Source organism: Gambusia affinis, linkage group LG05, assembly GCF_019740435.1.
Source record: "Gambusia affinis linkage group LG05, SWU_Gaff_1.0, whole genome shotgun sequence".
Taxonomy (NCBI): Eukaryota; Metazoa; Chordata; class Actinopteri; order Cyprinodontiformes; family Poeciliidae; genus Gambusia; species Gambusia affinis.
The window spans coordinates 4,427,229-4,440,074 of record NC_057872.1 but is presented as its reverse complement, the minus strand read 5'-3'; the positions used below and the strand labels follow the sequence as shown (position 1 = coordinate 4,440,074).

General features: G+C 38.2%; 1 protein-coding gene across 1 annotated transcript in view; it reads left to right on the top strand.

Annotated features, from left to right (window-relative positions):
* Positions 1–155: 155 nt before the first annotated feature.
* ubr5 (ubiquitin protein ligase E3 component n-recognin 5) overlaps positions 156–12,846 on the top strand; it is a 47,816-nt gene continuing 35,125 nt past the window's right edge. Inside the window, exons 1-8 of the mRNA XM_044116336.1 lie at positions 156–440; positions 6,982–7,026; positions 7,705–7,786; positions 8,011–8,087; positions 9,607–9,726; positions 10,785–11,094; positions 11,173–11,332; positions 12,083–12,232. Coding sequence (XP_043972271.1) covers positions 379–440; positions 6,982–7,026; positions 7,705–7,786; positions 8,011–8,087; positions 9,607–9,726; positions 10,785–11,094; positions 11,173–11,332; positions 12,083–12,232 — 1,006 coding nt within the window. The 5' untranslated portion in view covers positions 156–378. The remainder of the gene's footprint in view (positions 441–6,981; positions 7,027–7,704; positions 7,787–8,010; positions 8,088–9,606; positions 9,727–10,784; positions 11,095–11,172; positions 11,333–12,082; positions 12,233–12,846) is intronic.

Here is a 12,846-nt window from a genome sequence, read left to right as displayed (position 1 = left end):
CATACTATCGAAAACTAAATGCATATGAACTAAGACGAAGTATATGCCTTAGTTAGAACCAACATTTTGAACCTTGATGATGTTCCTTCCTGCAAAATTGCTCCTGTGGCAATTTTCTAGGCTACTCCGATCCAATTGAACACATTTCCTGTTTGTGCTGGAGCTCCAAGCAGTGGAGCGGTTGCATGTGCACTTATCAACACTAACAGAAGAAGCTCGGTAGAGTTAAGATGGCGGCATGTGGGTGAGGAGGCAGGGATCCAAACTCTTGGTTTTTCGCAATTAAACGATTCCTATGAACGCACATACGTACAGTATTTGAAGGAATAACAGTTTCCACACCGTTCACGCATCGCTGTGTGATTTTGGACTGACTCCATGACATCTATTCACTTCGTTGTTCACCCGTTGCCGGGGACCGAGGATCAGCTCAATGACAGGTATTTTGTTGCAGTACACGAACAAGAACAAATTAAGTCACTATTTATGTGCTGGTTGCGTTAAAGTGCACTCTGCGTTGTGTTCGCCGCCGATGTTGATACTGTCACGTGTTCGCTTTTGGGTTTTAGCGATTAAAATATGAGTCCTTTAGGATGATAGAAGGCCCGGCATTTTGAGCAGTCCTCGTTAGCTAGCTGCTAACTGTGAAACGCTAGCAGGACGTTTCTTGGTTCTTTGGACGGATTGGCTCGCACTCAAAGTTGAGATAGACAATGCGGGTTGGGGGATGGGGGCAAGAGGGGGGAAATGTTGGACTTTTAACACAACCATTTTTAAAATGTCCACGCTTTTGGCATAAATTACATGTATCCACTTGGGGCATTAGTATTAATTTGTTTTGTAGGCATTCGGGGGATTATTATGATCAATGAAGTAGCTAACGCCTGCTACATTTTAGTTAGCCACGAATGCTAGCTGGCTAGGTTTTCTCAGCCACGCGCATAACAAAGGCAAATATTCTTACTTCAGAGTCTTTGGTTAATTTTTTTTCTCATCTTGTAACTTAGTTACACATTTTCTCACTAATATTTGAGAAAAAGCTACTTCATCTTTTGTTGCTAACGTTGCGCACTGAGATGCATATCTAAAATCTGCGGCGAAGCAGAGCTAGCAACATTACATTTACATTAATCTTGTTATCGACTTTATAACGGTGGAGAGCCCAGGGTTTCAAACTGCTTTTTAAAATTATATATGAGCTCACAGTCAAGTCACATTTCTTTTAAATACTAGCTTCATTTTAAAGGAAAAGTTCCTCAATAACACGGTGCTGTTACATTTTCTGTCCTCTGACTCTTACTAGTTTATTTTTACATTCGTTAAAAAAAAAGTCATTAATCAGTAGTATTTGCGTTAAAGCGATCCTAGAATTTGGGTGAACTCTGTGTAGTTCGACTCAACATGTGATTTATGTTAGCTCTATTTATACTATCCTTCGAGATCGAACTGATTAATGAGCTGTTCCACTTAGAGACAAAGAGGTGAGAAGTCAGGGTTTTGCTTCTTCTTTTTTTTTTTTACACATTGACCTTGAGATTAAAGGCTAGATTAAAGCAGAGTTTTGCATTTTAACTGGGCTTCAATCTGACAGGAAAGATCAGTTTACGGGGAGAACAGCCACAGAAGTGTATTGGTGACATGGAGCACTGGTTTCCTAAAGAGGGCATGGCAGTTCCATCCTACGTGTCTGTCACCATGTGCTGTTAAGAGATCGCCACCCCCTGCTCATCTCCCCAGTCTTTCTCATAGCTATCACTGAACTTCCGGTTGTCAAATCAAGTAGGTGGGCCTCCATCTGAAATAAGAAGGGATTGGTCCAGTTGAGCCGCTTGCTGTAAACATCTGGTCCGACTTCCTCAGCTAGATGTCTTTGTTTTGACACACTACTGGTTTGGTTTTAGTGTCACTGTTGCAGAAGGTGGAGATGAATACATCGAAGTTCAATCACAATATCTCAATTGCAGAAGACTGCGTGGACGCACCGTTTGGTGGGCTTCCTGCCCGTTCCGCCTTCATGTTTTATAGATTTTAATGACTTGGGTGCTGCAGCTTGCTATGGTGAATTTTCCACCAATCCGGTTCCAGTGTGTACCAAGTTGGTGGTTCTCCACTGGGTTGAAGGAAAAAAGCTGTTTTCATGAGGAGCTGGGAGGGGAGAGGGGGGCTCATGGGGTACCAATCAAAACTCCAGAGTTTGTATTGCATTCCAAATCTAAAAGCAGTTCAACAAGAATAAAATGTGAGATTGGTGTCAGGATAAGAGAAGCAGACTGTCTCTCATCTCTAAAAAAAGTCACTCATCCTGATGTTTTAAGTAGGTCAGTTCGCCTTTGCGCTCACAGCTGATTTATTTTCCACTGAATTTATAAACGTTATTTCTCACTCCGTTCTCTTCAGACTGGTGTTTTATTTTTTTGTTTGTTTTTTATTTAAAATTTTACCTTGTGGTTTCAATTAATACTGCTTCATAAGCTGTGTTTAATTCCTATCTTCCAACTTCTGGTGTGGATCAGAGGTCATTTGATCAGGATTGAGAGGCGTTCACAAGCATCTCTGGTCGTATAAATCGGCATTAATAGGTTAAGTTGGCAGGATCATGGCATCTATTTGCAGAATTTAAAAATTAATTACCGTTAATCTTTTCATTTTTACCTCGCTCTCTTCTATAGTCACAATCCCTTCCACCCTCAAAAAAAACAACAAAAAAAAACCTTCTCTAATAATAAAACGCCATTACCGAAAAGAAAGGTTTGAAATCAGAATTTCTTTATTGTTGTTGTGCCAGAAATGTACAAAATATAAACTCTGGAAGGTAGTGCAAATAAGTGTATATAGTAGAAACACACAAACAAGCTAGTTGTTAAAAAAAAAAAGGGAAAAAGAAAGACGTTGCAGCCAGACTTGCAGCTGTACGCCTGAACAGTTCACAATAATTGCAATTGATTATATTATAAAACAAATGCTGCTGCTTTTATTGATGACCTCCTCAAACCAGTTTGTGAAAATATAGCTGTGACTGTTTTGGGGGCTTTTCAGAGTTTACTGAAAAACTCTGTTATAATCACACTAAACTGTGATTATCACATTGGACAAACATAACAATTGTCTTTTTCCATCCTGTACAGTTAATGTGTCATTTACAGAATGACTGATTTGAGCCGTTTACTCCTGGATTCCTGCAGTACTTTGGGTTCATGCATTCTCATTGAGGGGAAAAACTGCCTTTTAATAATTTTATTTTACTTATGCCATAAGAAATGAATACTAACACGCAGCTTGTAATTTTAAAGCATAAATCTGCTTTTAATTTGCTGCATACTGACGTAGTTTTGAGTAACGTTCTTCAAAAATGTGCTTCCCGCACGACTGAAGTATCGTAACATTTGTGTGGGTTCATTTAAACGAAGTGTAAGTTTACAAGTAAAATTGAAGTAAAACACAAATTCTGCCTTTCGTTAAATGAAGTGCTTTGGTGTGTCTCAGATGACTGACTGAATAAAGCTGCCTTCCAGGAAGATTAGGATTGTTGTGACTCGCCTGAAAAGAACTGGTCAAACATTTGGGTGGATGTTTAAAAACCCAAAAATCCATGTAATCCTGGTTATGTATAGAGCAGTAAATATAATTTCCTTAATACTCTTAGATTCCAAATGACCCTAAACAGACAGACACTTGTTGGTACTTCAATTGAAAAGTTTTGAAACGGAAGACGAGATGTTGTGACGTCGTCGGAGTTGGAGGTCTTGATGATTCTGCGTTTACATTTCTGGTTTCTGTCTTATTGAACATTGTGGCTAAGAAATGAAATATTTCTGCTGTCTTATTGCCATGACTACACATCAGAGTTATAATAGTTTTGGGTTTTTCATTACACTGGTCAGCAGCCACAAAAATTGTCTGTGGTTTTTCCAACTCATTCATTTTGATGTGCTGAATCCAAAAATCACATTGGTTTTGCTCAATCAGGTCAACTTTCTGAACTGCAGATGCAACATGAGCATCAAAATGCATGACTTGTTTCCACATATGGATCAATTTCCTGAGAATCTGGAATCGTTGAGCGATGAGCAGGAGGAGAGATTTAAGTTTGTAACATTTAATTAATAAAACTCTGTTGGACAACAATTTTTTTTCTCCTAAAACCTTTTTTTGGATGGGAAATATTAATGAAAATGAACAGGTAAAGTCACAAAAAAGTCATCGATCTACTCAGAAGATGGGATTTGTCTAAATCAAATCAGAATAAAAACCTGACCTGATATTACCTGTCAGATCAGGTCATGTCAAAACAACAACCCAGAAAAATGGATGCCAGTTTTGGATTCAGCGCTGCAAAATAGTCCTAGTTCAGTTGAAAAGAAAAAACAGACAACTTCCAAAAAATATTCTTTTGTGACCCAGTGTTACAGTTTAGTTTTATTTCATAACATCTACAACTACAGTATGTCTTAGCTCGTTTTACAAATGGACATTATAGTTCCAGTTTTTCCCTATTAGCTACTGTTTCTATTTATTTCAGTTAACAACAAATGTTTTCTCAGTTTCCGTTTCCGTTGTCTCGTTTTAGTAATAGCCTCGCCACAGATGACTTCGTACGTTAGGACTGCTCAGGGGGCATTGAATGTTGGCTAATATATTCCACGTGTAATGAACATGAATTTTTCATGCTAATGTAATATTTAGCCAGTTGGACAGTCTCACCGCAGCAGATGCTCACACCGGACTCTTAACGACATTGCCCGAAACGTTAAAAGGTCACAGAGTGATGGAAACTCGGATGAGAACAAGAGGAAATGAAAACAGACTCGTATAACAACTGATATTGCAATATTTACCAATATTATCCCCACTGGAAAATTTTCTAATATCACTTCACCCAACATCCTCTGGAGTCTCGTATGAAACAAAAAATGTTAGCGTTTCATATTTGCTTTGGGAGGGGAAAAAAACGTGACTTAAAAATTTCCTCGACAGATTTGACTGGGTTTGGTTTGCACTTTGTTAGGAGCTGCATGCTTAACCGCGACACTTTGTATTTTTATCCCTCCGCAGCAGAAACTCGAATCCAACCTGTGAAAAGCTGATACGTACCTCGTGTTTGTCGCTTTGGAGGAAGTGAGTGAACTAAGCTGTTGCTCTCTGAAGGCTGCTTCATGCAGAGCTGCAACAAGCACAAGTCACCTCGACCTCAGAGTAAAGGGAAAGGACGGTCAAAACCAGGGAATCTGTTGAGTCTTTATAGAAACGGGCCGTTACGTTTCCCAAGGTTCGTTTTCCTTGACAATTTTGGTTGCGAGTAATCTGAGTCCTGTGTTGGTGCTACATGGGTCTGACATAACAAATTTCACTAGGTGATCAATTGTCCCACAAGTTATTGCTGTAAACGATAATGTGGTTTTGAGACCATTTCCAAGCAATGTAATGGTAATGGCATAATAATGGAAGAACACATTCCCAAAATTCAATAAACTTCAAATTCTAATGAACGTTTAACACTGGAACTGGAAGATGTTTTAAGTATCCAAAATAAACAAAACAAATGAAATGAATCTTGAAGTCTCTGTAAACACAATCGTCCTTCGTAAAAAGGGGCTAGTTGAGACCAAAAAACCTTTCAAGACTTTTATCATCCAGTTTTTGATAGAAAAAGAGAAAACCAATACAATCCTGCATATGGAAAGTATTGGGCTCATTATATTTCATCATGCAATTAATTGATTTATTGCTTATTTCGCCAGGCTAGAACTTTTGTTTTCTACGTGTTTTGGTAATGTTGAACTTTGCATGAAGGAATCAGTTGTATTGTGCCAATATTTTCCATACAGCATTTTTCATAATTCTGTTTCTGTTACTCTCTGTTAGCATTTGTATCTTGTTGAACTTGATCTGAGTTGATGCGGGCATCCATCCACCACGGCAATTACTCGGAGTAATTGCTAAATTTGGATTTCATCTGTTATAATAGCTATTATTATTATGACGATAATAATGATAGTTAATAAAAAAGTGGATTTTATATATATATATATGATTTTTTGCTTTTTAAGCGTCAGAACTGTGCTCTTATTTTGTAAAGTCAGGTGTCTGATGTGAAAATGATTAGGAAAATGTTTATATTCACCATTGCCTCCACGGTAGTTCTACCTGAATGTGTGTGTAAAATGTCAAGAGATTTTCTTCAAGTACCTTGTAGATACTAAATATTTCCATATGGAATTTTGAGGTGAAATTGAGAAAGAAGTTCTAAACTCCTCAAATAACATTCCTCAAAACCCGTCTGTAGCGGAAAGTGTAAACATTCCAGCGCAAGAATGTCTAAACGTTAATAAAAGCAAAGAGTGAAGCAGTCGCTCCTTTTACATACTTGATCTTCAGAATCATATTTCCCTGTAAGATATTATTCTAGTGTTCCTTTTAATACTCTATTTATATATTGTCTCCGTCATGGAAAATGGTTTATTGTTACTGGTCCATTGCTTCTCTGGAGTTTAAGAAGAGAAGTTGAGATACTTTCGATTTATTGGGGGATAATGAGTGTGAGATCACCCAACAGCGGAGCCACTAAAAGTCTTCATGGTTCTCCTAACAACTCTCCGGACAATTTGAAGTTCATGAAGCTGACAGGAAGTGTAAAAAAATAAAAGGGGAACATTTATCAGGACAAGATGGTAAAGAAAGCCATGGCCTGTTATCCTGGGCAGGGTGGAGTGGAGTGGGTTTAACTGCAGAAAGAAGAGCAGCTATTGGCTTCCAGTTCTTTAATAATAACATAAACATGTCAGCTGAGCCCTTCGTCAGCCTGCAGCTGGTAAAACAATGTAGTAAATCAGGATATGACTAAAGGTTGCACACATTTGCCGAACTCCAAGGAAGGACGACTACTTTTTTTTTTTAGTCGCATTTACTTTCTGAACATTTTTATTATTATTATTATTTTTAGCTGTTTGCATTGTGTTGATACATTTTGTTTATTCCAACCAGGCTTCGGGAAGTCTCAGAGAAACTCAATAAATACAGCTACAACAGGTGAGTTGAGTCAAATTTCAATTTAGAGATGCAAAAATCTGATATCTGTATCTATTCACTCTATTTCTAGGTTTTGTGCTCTGAGCAACGTCATGTTTTATTTATTACAATATATCTAGAATTCCTAATTGCACTTTGTAAACCATTTAAAAGGTTTGGCGCAGTTTTTTTTCATGTTTGACCAAAGTGGCCAACCTTCTGTTTTTGTTAGTTCCTTCATTATCTTTTTTTTTACATTGGCTGTTATGCTCTTAGTTACACTGACTGCACAAATTCAAGCTGTATTTTTTTTTTCCATGTTTGACAAAGGTATTGTGAAACTATTTGGTGCACTTCAGTTTACTGTACTGGTACAGAGTACGAAACGTAATTCAATACCATTTGAAACCTTTTTAAAAAATTTTTTTTTACACAATTACAAATCTGTAATTCAGTACATTTATGTCTGTGTTGTTTATTTTTTTCTTTTAAAGAAGCGTTTTAAATTAATTCAGCTGTTTTTCTGCATCTGATTGGTTTCTGCCAAAACTAAACCTCTCTTATCAATATTGGAAATGAAAAAGCAGATCGATACATCCCTATTTAAACTGATACTATTTGCTTAGTTTAAGTAGTTTTGGGTAGGGAACATTATTCCTTTGATTCTTAATTGTTTTTTTGTTTTTTTCTTCTTTGCAGTCATCCACATCTTAGTCTGCTGGAGCAGGCCACCCTAAAGCAGTGTGTTGTTGGTCCGAGCCACGCTGGGTTTCTCCTAGAGGTAAGCCTAGAAGACAGACTCCCCATTGGCATTTGGCAAATATTTGGATTATGGTTTCAATTGAGCTTTGTTTTGTACTGTTCGCTAGTTAGACTAGAAGAAGACTGTTTAAATGCCTTCTGCATGAGACGCAGTAAATGCTTGATAAATGTCGGTAAATGTTTTAAATGAGTGACCTTTACAGCTTTAAGTGTGCAGCACTGAGAGTCCTGAATGTGTTTTAGGATGGACGGGTTTGCAGAATCAGCTTCGCTGTTCAGCCCGATCGCCTGGAGCTCAGCAAACCAGATGGCGGCGATGGGTGAGAGACTTTGTTAGGTTCTATCCTGGAGACGATTATATAGATGTATAATATATATAATTATAATTTCACGCTTCTTCAATATGTTAATTTATTAGTTTCTGTTGTAGAATTACAGTAATCCCTCGTTTATCGCGGGGGTTACGTTCCGAAAATGACCCGCGATAAGTGAAATCCGCGAAATAGAAAACTTTTTTTTTTTTACGATTAGCAAGGTGCTTTTGTCGGTCCAGGCCGTTTCGTCGACATTATGGGTTTAGGAGATGTTCGAAATTACAAGATAATTTGGCCAACTTAATGTAAATTTGCCAAGCTGTTTTATGTACGTACACATAACTGCACGAGACGACAAAATGATAGCACAATTCGTAGCATGTTTTGATACAAGAAGCGGGAGTGAGTTTTTAGCGAATCAGAATGCAGAGCACAATGCACCAAAAAAATAAATGCATTAAGAAAATCCGCGAAATAGCGAATCCGCGATAAGTGAACCGCGAAGTGGCGAGGGATCACTGTAAACTGTTTTGCTAGGATGATTTCCATCTAGCAGATAAATAGCCATTCCATTTAGAGCTGTGTGTTAAAGCTATCTGTTAGCATCTTTTTAAACAATATTAACCTTTTCTAATTGTGCATTAAAACAAACAAGGTTATATTTCAACAGTTTTCGGACTTAACTTAGGCTTCTACCTGAGAGTGTTTTTTATTTTTGAAATATTTTCTTCTCTTGAAGCTTTTGAATTATTATTATATTTTTTTTTACTAGCTGCTGCCTTTTGGGTTGACTGGTTATGCATTTGGCTGAATGTCTGCTACTGATGTCCTGCCAGCAGAATACTTATTGGTTATTTCTTTTGAATTAGTTGGTTTTAAACTGTCACAGCCTTTCTGTGTTGCATGCTTGTGGTCTTGTGGAAAAGGGGGAAGGACAAAATATGACTGGGTGTCTTTGGCAGGTTGGCCTGCCTGATTTCTTCTTTTATATCTCTTTTTAATGTCTTTTTTTAAAAGTTTCATAAATGCAGTCAGGATCTTAAAATCTAGTACAAAAGTGCTTTTTCTCTGTATAATTTGATTCTTTACTCATATTCTATAGAATCTCAGGTAGTTAAAATTATTATTTTTTGTTTAATTAGCAATTTAGTCTTCTTGCTACTGCAAAACAAAATGTAGAGAAGTAATTTTTTTTAGAGCAAGCGATTGAAGCAGATTATGATCCATCATAAAATAGGAGAAAGCAGTCGCAGCCCCAAAACCCAAGAACTTTTTACAAAAGAAAAGTCTTGAAAGAGGAACGAGTTGCAGACAATTCTGATTCCCCAGGGTGTTGCCATGCTGGTCTCCAAAAATACCCCTCCTGTTTTTCAGAGTAATAAAATTAATCCTGGGCTAAACGTACCGTCAGCTGAGCCAGGATTGCAAAGAAAATATCTAATAATAAAAAACACAAAACCACCTTTTATCGGTCCTACTGGGACTGCTGTAGGTTTGTAACTCATCTCCCATCTTTTGTTTCCAGTTCAAAGTTGAGCAGTGGTTCAGGGACAGGAAGGAGCTCCAGGCCAGGCAGGACCAGTGATCCACCCTGGTTCCTGTCTGGTTCTGACACACTGGGCAGACTGGCAGGCAACACCCTTGGGTAAGTTCTGGCAGGGCTGGCAGACATATGGTCCTGTGAAAGGTTGGTGCTTGGAGGACAGCAGTGGGTTAGGGGTGTGTTTTCTGTTGGCTTCAGTGCTCAACACTCCGCACAGAGAGGCGGAATCGAGAAATGTGTCCCAATAATAACAACAACCTGCAAATAAATCGGTAGCTTTTCTTTCTTTTTTTAAAAATTGTAGATAATCATCTCCTTCCTCAATATTTTGGTTTTCCTCCTGATATGTTTGTTTCCGCACAGAATCCAGAATTACCTTCTAAACTTTACCTCGTTAAAATGCAAGGAACTCGGTATTTGAACCATCATAATAAATATGCTCTAGGGCTAAAACGATGAATCGAATTAGTTTAAGAGTTCCATATAAGACTCCTTAAGTGGCAGTTTTTGCTTCACCTGTTTCAAATTTTGTTAAAAAAATTATTATCACCTTCTGAGGTCAAGTTATTAATCGAAAAGTGATTAATAGATCATCTGATGCACCTTTGCTACAAATGATGAAATGTGCACTAAAAGAATGCTGGTATTGCATTTTAAGCAATTTTTGTTTTTTATTTAAAAAATAAGTTTTTATTATTTTCTTATTTGCATCTTTTGATATATGTCTGTGTTGTGTAAAAATGGCTGCAGCAAAATGTGCCAATTTTCTAAATAATCAGATTAATTGATAGACTCTTTTATTAGTTGCAGCCCCATATGTCACTGTCCTCATCTAACAGGCAAAATCCTTGAGCTCAGAATAAGACCTGATTTTAATAATAATAAAAAAAAACTCTGATTAATTGTCAGAATAATCAATAGAATAATTGATTATTAATACTTTTTTAATTTTGTGTTGTAGTAGAGCTTTATTTTAATTCTTCCTATTTAAAATAAAAGGTGTAGAAGTACATTCGTTTTTCTTCTTATTTGGTTTTGCTCATCTGAAAAAACCAACACGAATGGGGATGTAATGCTGTATTAGCCGAATGTGTGATTTGCATCTGCCCTAAGTTTCTGGCTGCTGTTTCTGACCGTTTCCCACTGTGTGTATAAAACAGGAGTCGCTGGAGCTCCGGGGTGAACGGAGGCAGCGGAGGAGGTGGGAGTGGAGGAGGAGCAGGAGGCGGTGGCGGAGCAGGAGGCGGTAGCGGTGGCGGAGGTGGAGGTGGAGGAGGAGGAGGGAGTGGAGGAGGAGGAGGCGGCGGCGGAGGTGGGAGTACGTCAGGCAGGTCATCAACGGCGGCTCGCGATTCCCGCCGCCAGACCAGAGTGATCCGCACGGGGAGGGACCGTGGCTCTGGGCTTCTAGGCAGCCAGCCACAGCCGGTCATCCCAGCATCAGTCATTCCAGAAGAACTCATTACCCAAGTACGGCCGTTTCTTTAGCAATGTGTTTGATTTGAATTAACTGTGCACATTTTGTAATAAACCAGTGCTTTCCTCTAGGCCCAGGTTGTCCTACAGGGGAAGTCGAGAAGCGTCATCATCAGGGAACTCCAACGGACTAACCTTGACGTCAACCTTGCTGTCAACAACTTGCTGAGTCGCGACGACGAAGATGGAGATGATGGAGACGACACGGCCAGCGAGTCCTATCTCCCAGGAGGTGGGAACACATTCGGCAAAGTATTCCTCAGCATCAGATATGCATTTGTAACTAATCGTGATTAATAATGATCAATTTAATCTTGGTTAATCAAGATTAATTTTGATTAATTTGATTATTGTGAATAATTTGATTAATCATGATTAATTAAATCAATAAAGAACAATTTAATCATCCTTGGAGTCTCCATTTGCAAATTGATTAATCAATTATTGTAATTTTATGTAGACTCAAAAAGGCCATTTGCTAAAACGTTACATTCAGAGCACTAATAAAGCCAAAACTGTAAAAAATCTACATATATGTATCTGCATTTAAAATAAAAGCACTTTTATTTTTGCCAAAGCTCTTCAAGTCTTAAAGATTTAGCTTCACCAGGTTAAAATTTGCTAAAGGAATGGTATGTCTTTGCATTTTAGGAAAACATTTGCTTATAAACGGAATTGAATCCTTTATTTGCATCTTTTAAAGTATTTCTAATATTGTATAAACAAGGCTTAAGTGCATAAATGAAAAGTCAGCCAATTGTGGCAATTTGTTTTTATCCATCTAATTGTCAAAACAATTGATTATTGAAATAGTTTGTTGTTGCCCTATTTGTAACATTCCATTGTTACTGCTCATAAGAACATGGTGAGACCTGTGGAAAGCGTCCCGTACTTCACCTCATTTAGTTCTAATGATTGAAATGCTGCTAGTTTTACAGTTATCAGTACACACCAATCTTTTTCTTGTTTTTTTCCCACACAGAAGACCTGATGTCCCTGTTGGACGCGGACATCCACTCAGCTCATCCCAGCGTTATCATTGACGCCGACGCCATGTTCTCCGAGGACATCAGCTACTTTGGCTACCCGTCTTTCAGACGCTCCTCGCTGTCACGGCTGGGATCCTCCAGAGGTAACGCAGCAGCTCACTAATGACTAATCACAGGAAGGCTTTGGTGGCAGCACTGGTGATGGCTGGTTTCTGTCGGGGTGGCTTCAAAATCCAAAATAATAAGCAGGTTTTTCCCCATCCTATGTCAAAATGACACCCTCGGGTTTTGCAGGTGTATGGAAATTTTCTTCAAAAATATAGGTGTGATTTGTAATGTCACTGATTAACACAGATGCATTGAAAAATTGGAATTTGACAATTTTCAGGTTGTTTGGTCTTGATCAGGTGGTAGGAATCTCTCATGTCCGATCCTTTTCCAATCAGTGAATGCGTCATACCTAACGATCTTCAGTGTGGATGTGGTTATAGAATGAGGAAGGCACAGTTAGCATAAGAAAGGAGGTTGAAACTCTAGTCATAGAAATGGGAAGCTATTTAGAAGAAAGCTGTATTTTCTGTGGCGTTGTGACATTTCTTTTATTCACTCAGGCTGCAAGAAAGCCAGAAAGAGCAAGGTATTTTAAGACAGAGTCGTACAACAAAGATGCAATGTCTTTCTTTTAGAAAACATGCTGGTTTTGAAAATGTTGACTTCTTTATTCTATTAGCTTTAGCATAAGGTCTAGATTTTTTAG